This window comes from Mugil cephalus, chromosome 8 (assembly GCF_022458985.1).
Source record: "Mugil cephalus isolate CIBA_MC_2020 chromosome 8, CIBA_Mcephalus_1.1, whole genome shotgun sequence".
NCBI lineage: Eukaryota > Metazoa > Chordata > Actinopteri > Mugiliformes > Mugilidae > Mugil > Mugil cephalus.
Genome location: NC_061777.1, coordinates 6,405,397 through 6,413,429, shown reverse-complemented (window position 1 = coordinate 6,413,429; position 8,033 = coordinate 6,405,397). Strand labels below are relative to the sequence as shown.

The 8,033-nt window shown below is 39.1% G+C and overlaps 1 protein-coding gene across 1 annotated transcript; it reads left to right on the top strand.

Annotated features, from left to right (window-relative positions):
- Positions 1–439: 439 nt before the first annotated feature.
- Positions 440–7,242, top strand: fxn (frataxin). Its single transcript, XM_047592112.1, has 6 exons — positions 440–647; positions 763–843; positions 3,413–3,498; positions 3,592–3,712; positions 4,456–4,553; positions 6,406–7,242. The coding sequence occupies exons 1-6, from the start codon at positions 540–542 to the stop codon at positions 6,542–6,544; spliced, it is 633 nt and encodes a 210-aa protein (XP_047448068.1). The 5' UTR covers positions 440–539; the 3' UTR covers positions 6,545–7,242.
- Positions 7,243–8,033: the final 791 nt, after the last annotated feature.

The following is an 8,033-nucleotide window of genomic DNA, read 5'->3' as shown; positions in this document are numbered from 1 at the left end:
GCAGCCTATTTACATAGTCACTTTATGCACAACTGTTGCCACTTTGTTCGTGAGTAGTGTATTTGTTGTTGTGTTCGTCCTATTTAAAATATATTTTTGCTGCCTGCTCTCAGTGTCCTATAAAATTTCTTTTCTATTTTGAATATACTTTGTGTCTGCATTGATGAGGAGACTCTCTCTAATCTCGTTTTACACTATTCTATTCTATTCTATTCTATTCTATTCTATTCTATTCTATTCTCCAAAAGGCTGAATCAGCTTTTCTCCCAAAGTGAACGCAACTTCTTTTATACCTTATTCTATCCAGCTGTATAATAACTCCCCTTTTAGCAACAACTAAGCCACTGTGACCGAGCACTTTCCCTTGTGGATCATTCAAGTCGATCTAAAGCGCTGATTTTTTTTTTATCCTGCAGAGGGCGCTGATGCGCCTAGTAACGTCAAAACGGACCAAAACAGAAAATCCGCGAAGAAGAAGATGCGGAAGTGGAAAGGGGAGAAATATCCAGAAACTTATCTAAACACACAGCTAGAAGACCATGCTTTCCTTCACTAAGACATCGCGTCTTTATTCACAGATATGCCAGATACGGAGCACGCAACTCAGCGCGCTGACAGCGCACAGAACCGTGGACCTTCCGAACCAGGTTAGTCTATTACCAGAGGATGTTAGACACTGCTGAGTTGATGCATAGTTACTGCTGGCTGGTTCATTGAGAATAACACATTAACTGTCACATTTATGTTATCTTGACATTTCAGCTTAGGCGATCGACTCCCCTTACAGGGGTCCGTCCATTTACCAAAGACACAATGCGTCCCATCTGTCGACCTTCAAACAAAGTAAGTTCTGTATCCAGTTGACTATTGGGAAGGTACAGCCAGCCATAACATTAAAACCAGTGACAGGAAGTTAACAACTTTGCCCATCTTGTGACAATACAATGTTCTTTCCAGCAGGAAGCAGCCTGACACGGACACACACACACACAAACGATTTAGGAACACCTCAAGTTGTTGACCTGGCCTCCAAATTCACGATATCCCAAACTGATCAAATATCTGTGGGATGATCCACAGAGTACCATCCCATCAACCCACAGCAGGCCTATCAGATAGTCATAATGTTTTGGCTGATCGGTGTAAAGTGAATAGACTGGATCTTACTTTTTGTATAAGGATCCAAAGTGTTAATTCTGTGCATGGAAATATATTTGACATCACACCAACAGAGTATTTGACTTACAGGTCCAGATCTGAGATGGAGTCCTTTAGAAGATCTTCTTGAAATTGGCAACTATTGTGTTGAAGGGTCTGATATATATAATATACTGAGGATGACTGAGGCTTTAGTGCCTCAATACCACTGTGCTCTGTATGAACACAGGACTTTGAATCTGTCTATAATGGGGCTGGTCCACCACTCTTTTATTCATCCATATCTTTTAATAGTTTTTGTCTTACATGACCTAACTGCGTTATGTTGTTTAGTTATGGTTGATTATTTGGGCCAAAGGGAAACACATCACATACTGTTATACTGTGTATTTCTTCTTCTTATCATTATTAGGGCCACCCCGAGGCACTGGCCCCTACAACTATTTCATAGCTGTAGGGGCTTGTGTATTGGTGTATTAATTTTGATAGGTCATATAGTTTTTGATCAATCGCTGTTCAATGACATGATCATTTTTGGAGAAATTTTGAGATTGTAATGGGTGTGTATTGCACAGAATGTTCACAGACACAGGTGACTTGTGTGATTATGGCTCAGTGACTCAGTGCTCAGTGAAAGATGATCATATGTCTGTCTGATTAGCTCTGGTCGTGGGTTTGATTCCCCAGGGAATAGCTCCCTGTGGCTAATTCAAAATTTCCCAGAGGGAATTTTTTAGGAATGTACTATATATGGAGAAACACAAATTATGTGAGATGAGTGTTTATGTCTATATAAAACTTTTATTAAGATATTGTTTAAAAAAATAAACAAACAAACAAACAAAAAAAAAACACCTGGCCCATAGGATGAATTTGCAAAGTTAAAAAAATAATAATTAAATGCAATGTTTCTAATAAAATTGGCACCTTTTGCCTACAACAGTGAGAACCAGAACTAAACAGCAGATGGCAGTAATGTACCGAAAATGCATTTAGAAAGAAAGTCTGGTTGTTCATAAAATGTTTTGTAAAAGTGTAGTTCATTAGATTAAATTCATTAGATTAGATCGGCTTTCATAATGTACCTGCACTTATATGTACAAAAATTTGATTCTTCCTCTCCTATACACTTCCTCCGTGGATTAAGTCAAAATTAACCAAAATGGAAACAAATCTACCTTACAGCAACACATAATATTAAAAATATCAAAGTCTAACACGAATGACAAATGGATGGGTATTATAGAAACAGAAATATTAATAGAAAAAAAAACGAATAGCTCTGTATAAAAACTTTATTTGGCCACCCCTTCTAGCAGCAATGCGCTGCAGTCGTGATGTCCGTTTGTCATGATGTCATCTGTCCACACTTCAGTTACAAACCTGGTCTCCTGCTTTGTGCTAATGTGTCTCATTTTTCACTTGTTTAAATTGGTGCCAAAGAAAAATGGAATCCATCTGTGGTTCAATTTATCTAGACTGACAGTGGACTTTTATGTTAGTCTGAAGTTCATTTTTATTTATATTGCGTCAGTAACAATACTAATTGTCTCAGGATGGTTTACAGAACCAGAAGTAGTACTAAGGTGACAGTTCTTCTCTGACTAAATCATATAGAATCTAATCATGATTACAAGCAAGAGTAGCTGATGCATGTTACATGTGGATATAAACAAGAACACGGTGGCATAAAACCGCTAGTGAGTAGTTCTGGTACATGTGAGTTAGCTAATGTACAAATATAAGAGCTGTCATGGGCAGGGTCAGGTTAGCATATGCATTCAGGCAAGAATAGATAACTATAAGGAATGAAGACAGGGCGGGTTTATGAGGGCAGGACCGCAGTTGAGCAATGTGCAGCTCCACAGCTCAGAAATACAGCGGAAAAAGGTTCCTCTGATGTCCCAGACTGTGACCCAGGGGGAGGTTTCAAAGGTGAAATCGTGGATCAGCCAGAAAAATCTGAAAGTCCAGATAAAACGTTAGGCGTGAGAAGAGCCCCGAAGCCTTTTCCAGTTGTGATTATTGGTTGAATGTGGGTCTGGAGCTGGGGAAAGAAATCAAATGCAGGAAGGAGGTCACGTGTTGTGGACTAACTAGTGCACTGCTGGCAGTAAATAGCATGCACAGTGTGCACTTTGCAGAGAAATGGTGAAATTAAAGGAACCCAAACTGATTTTGTGCAACTAATCAGTGGTAATTGAGTCATTGTTATTCCTGGTTTAGTAGCTAACATCTGTTTCTTCTGTGCCAGTGTCTTGGGAGCAGGATTGATGGTGGTTTGTGCAGCAGCATCATCCATCTCACATCAGCAAGGAAATCCACCTTAGTGCAGAAAAGGTAACTGACAGTTATGTTGTTGTCCAGGCATCAGCAGCAAACGTTAAACACAGAGTCGAGTTCATTTAAAATGTTTGTGTCCCTTTCTAAAAGGGAGTTGACAGAACCTGCGTATGAGAAGCTGGCAGATGAGACACTGGATAGTCTCGCTGATTACTTTGAAGACCTGATGGATGAAGCTTTCACCGGACCAGAGTACGATGTCGTCTTCTCCGTAAGTCGACCTGTTTCCTGCACTTTGACTGTGACGAATGGTAGATTTACAAAGTATAACAGGTAGATAGCAATAAGGTAATTAAGAAGCTTTCAGACTTTTTATTATGTTTCTTATTAACATCATTTATTGTGAGTGTAATTACGTAGAACTGTAGATAAAATAGTGAATTTAAATCATAAAAGTAAATACATTTCTATCATATATATACTTTTCAGGCACTCACTCTATAATAATATTATAAAACTTGATAATAAATATTATTCACCATAACTGTTAACCCTGGGTAATTTATGTGTGAGTGTGCGTCATAAGTGAGCTTATAGCAACGTGTGTCACACCTGGAATATTGACACCTGGAAGCGCGGTTCAATTAAAAATAATGTAGATTGGAAGGGTGAGAAAACAATGCTTTATGCATGCGCTCATGACACACGGATTACTCAGACAAACCCACGGGGTGCAGGTAATTTTAAAACGTGTTGCGCATGCGTAACCCCGCGGCTTCATTTCCGAAGCGGCGGATAGAATCCGTACCAAGCATTTCCGTGTGCGCTCCCCTCTGGGCGGTGTGTTTGTGTCGCGGTGCATTTCTACACACGATAAATTGACTCATCAAGAATTTTTGTCATTTATGTATTTAGATTTATTCGTTTCACGCAGTCGTATTATGAGGCCAGCGTGGGTCCTGTTTTTAGAGATGTGAGTGAATGTGAATGTTTTGTTGTGTGATCTGTGTGCAGAGTGGGGTGCTGTCGGTGAAGGTGGGTGGGGAGCACGGCACCTACGTTATCAACAAGCAAACACCAAACAGGCAGATCTGGCTTTCCTCTCCTACCAGGTAAGAAGAACGAAGATGAACCGGACGTCTTTTCCCGTCATTTTACCATAAAACGACACACAAGCATCACATGTTCATACATATTGTCAGCAAAATCCATTTAAATCAACATTGACAGTTACTTCTGTCGTGTCCTTCTTCAGAAAACACACCATACACTAAGAGGTGACGACTTACTGTAGCACGAGAGTTCTCCGATCATTTAATATGTCACAGAAAAGCCCTGTTCTGGACTGTATCATTCACTACACAAGTCTCTTTTCATTCCCACAAAAACAGCATTCAGTGTTGATTGAGTAATAACTTGTTGGCCAATCTGATAATGCGACGAGCGTGACACTGGTTCAGACTTCGAGCAGAAAATGTCCAGAGAGAGAAGCTGCATCTATGTGAGGGTGCATTTTCCACTTTATTATAGAAGTTGTCGCCTTGATAGGTGAATCTCTGTCAGCGTCTTCTGCTCAATGAGAGGTGGTAGCATCATGTTTCCATAACTTTTTCCATTGCATATCAAAAGATCTTATTCTTAAATGTCCCAGGAGCTGGTGAATTGCTGTCAAATATTTGTATGTGGTTAGGTAAGTAGTAGGTAGTTGTTCTATTTTTTTTATTTTTTTTTATTTTTACAGCTAGACCGATAACTCACCTCTACAATCTGTCTGTGTCTGGAGTTACCCAAGCACCCGGCCTCAGTTCGGGGCACTAGTGCGGCATTGTGCAAACAGCTGCTTTATCAAAACAGTAGATCTAAGAGACTTATCTCCACCCTGTTGTAAATAATTTAAGAAACCAGTGCAAAGTTCAAATTAGAACTGAAACTCTGCTTCTCTAGGTAGAGTGAGTATTATAATTATATAATAGAAGGTATGCATGTGACGTCACAGCCAGTGAAGTCTCCATGGTTACGGCCACTGAGTGGCAAAGAGTGACAGATGAACATGGAGATTAGCAGCATTAGTTTGAATCATTGGCTTTAATAGCGTTGTAAAAAAAAAGTTGTAAAATTATTTTTTTTAAAAAGATGAAGAACTGTTGTGTGATTGACTGAACCAACAGATTTTAAAAATTGGATCACTGCATTACAAAGAAACAACTGGAATCCAGGCACAGAAACCTGGTGTTGTGGTTCACATTTAGTGCCAGCTAATGTTTATTTATGCTGTATTTTTTGATGAGGTCAAACCTTAAGTTACTTCTTAAGTTACGTTCTGGAGGGCTGTCAGATGCGTTTGTGGTTGTTGTTGTTTTGGCGTAGTTACGGACGACAGTAACTATTTCAGTTCCAGCAATAAATAACAATAAAACAATAAACTGAATATTTGTGATCACTCCTCATCGTCCTTTTAACATCCGGTCGGATGCTACAGTATTGTTTGGCTAGCGTTAGCATCTATTATTTAGCTACATTTATCGTAACTGAAATGACCTAAAACTAACTTAAACTAATTGAAACTGAGGCTAATCCACTTTTCGAAATCCATACTAGTTCATATGGATCAGTGTCGAGTCCAATTGTCCTTAATTTTATCTGATAATTCACATTTTTTCTGGACTCTGTATTTACAGATACATTTCACCATGTTTTTTCCAGTCAGGGGCGCGTGGCCTCAGGCTGCAGTGATGTCATAGCAAACCCTCTATTGAGAAAATACTTAGCGATGCATGGCTATTTTGCAGACGTCAATACAAACACATGCTTGTTCATGTTTCTTTTTCTCATAATATTTTAATTTGTCTTAAAATAATAAGTCTTAATAAGTCTTCTGCTTTAGATTAGTTATTATTTAGTTAACAACTGCAGCTTTGTTAATATCACCACCTATACCCAACGCATCTTGTCTTGTGTTTGCAGCGGACCGAAGCGCTATGACTGGACAGGCGAACGCTGGGTTTACGTTCACGACGGTATCAGCCTGCACCAGCTGCTTTCTAAGGAATTCTCCATCATCTTCAATAGAGATATAGACTTGGGTGACCTTCGGTATTCCTGAATCATGTGCCGATGATGACCTAACTAAGATATGACCACACTCAGTGATGCTCAGTATGTATAGTAGACAAAGGGAAAATGATCTCCATGTGATCAATGCTCTGTCAGATATTTATTCTATAAGTGTATTAGTGTATTTCTTATAGTCGCATACAGATTGTACATGCAGCCATTCTATGGACGGAGCAGTAGGGATTTTTACCTGCAGATTCTCGACGTGGCCAAACGCAGTTTTTATATGTAGCGAGTGAAATGAACAGTCAACACTACAGCTGAGCTCTTCTGTCTTGACATTAAAGACATTCGGTGTTTAATTTATAATGTACCTATAAAGAACCAATCCCATCAATTAGATTTGTGAGGTGGCACTTAGTTATAATGAACAAGATAACTTTATGGTAAGCCTCTCTGAAAATAATCAAATTGATAATGAGGTTTGACTAAATTTGGCAATTTAGCTTTGTGAAAACACAATCAAGTCAAAGGCTCAAAGTGTCTTTACTGTTACATTTTCTAATGCAGAAAACAATTCTCGAAATAGTTGAGGCCTCTAAGACAAGAGCATGGAGTAAGGGTTTTAACAAAATACACCTGGATCCGTTATCCCTTACTCTGCATCCTGAACTCAGTCCCTTTACATGTCGGCGTTATTTTATTGTATTCGTTTTGTTCTTTGAATAAAACCAGTGTTGCGCAAAAGTTGTGCTTGTGTCTTTTGTTTTACCTTCTATGAATATCTGTAACAAAGTGGGTATTTTTTAAAAAATTGTGAAGAAGTAAATTCGCAGCATTAGGTGGTGAGAGAGGAGCCAGGACATCAACAGTCCCAGCACTGATCTGTGTCTAAAACAAACTGAGAGGGAGGGAATTAAATGTTCTACTGGGATCCAGTCCATAACCACAGTTGGGGAATTTATGACATACTTTTGTAAATTAAAATAATAAAAACGTTCTGCATCAGTATCAGGATGTTATCGTGCTCCTTGTGCACACAGTTGCTCTGTGAATCAAAGATAGCAGCAGGATTTTACTGGCAAACATTGTTTTTTGTCTTATTTTTTCTTCTTATTTCACACTACATATGCGTGCGACAGCTCGTATCCACCCCCATGTCACTATAAGCAAAGCATTTAAAGGCTTTTTTTAGAGTACTGCAGGATATAGATAGGATAACTTACACACATAGCCTTCGCCGTTGTGAGACATTTATACCGTATTTCCTCTAATAGTGGCCGCTATTCAATTAATAGCCCGATCTCTTGGCGTGACGCTATTCAACCATTTATAAATGTAGTAACACATAGGTTCCACAGGTGGCAGCAGCTACATTTGAAGTGCAGCATGAACCCAGATTTTCAACGAAACACTGTCAAAACGACAGTGAGTTTTAGCAGCGTGGCACAAAGAAGAAAACTTGAACTTCAAGGAGAAGGTTCTGAAATATGGAGGTCAAAATACAGGAGAGCAAGCTGTGAAACGCTTTATTATCA

Coding starts and splice junctions, on each gene's coding strand:
- fxn (XM_047592112.1), top strand. CDS start 540: ATGCTTTCCTTCACTAAGACATCGCGTCTTTATTCACAGATATGCCAG. Junction 648..762: donor CCGTGGACCTTCCGAACCAG/GTTAGTCTATTA, acceptor TTGACATTTCAG/CTTAGGCGATCGACTCCCCT. Junction 3,713..4,455: donor AGTACGATGTCGTCTTCTCC/GTAAGTCGACCT, acceptor ATCTGTGTGCAG/AGTGGGGTGCTGTCGGTGAA.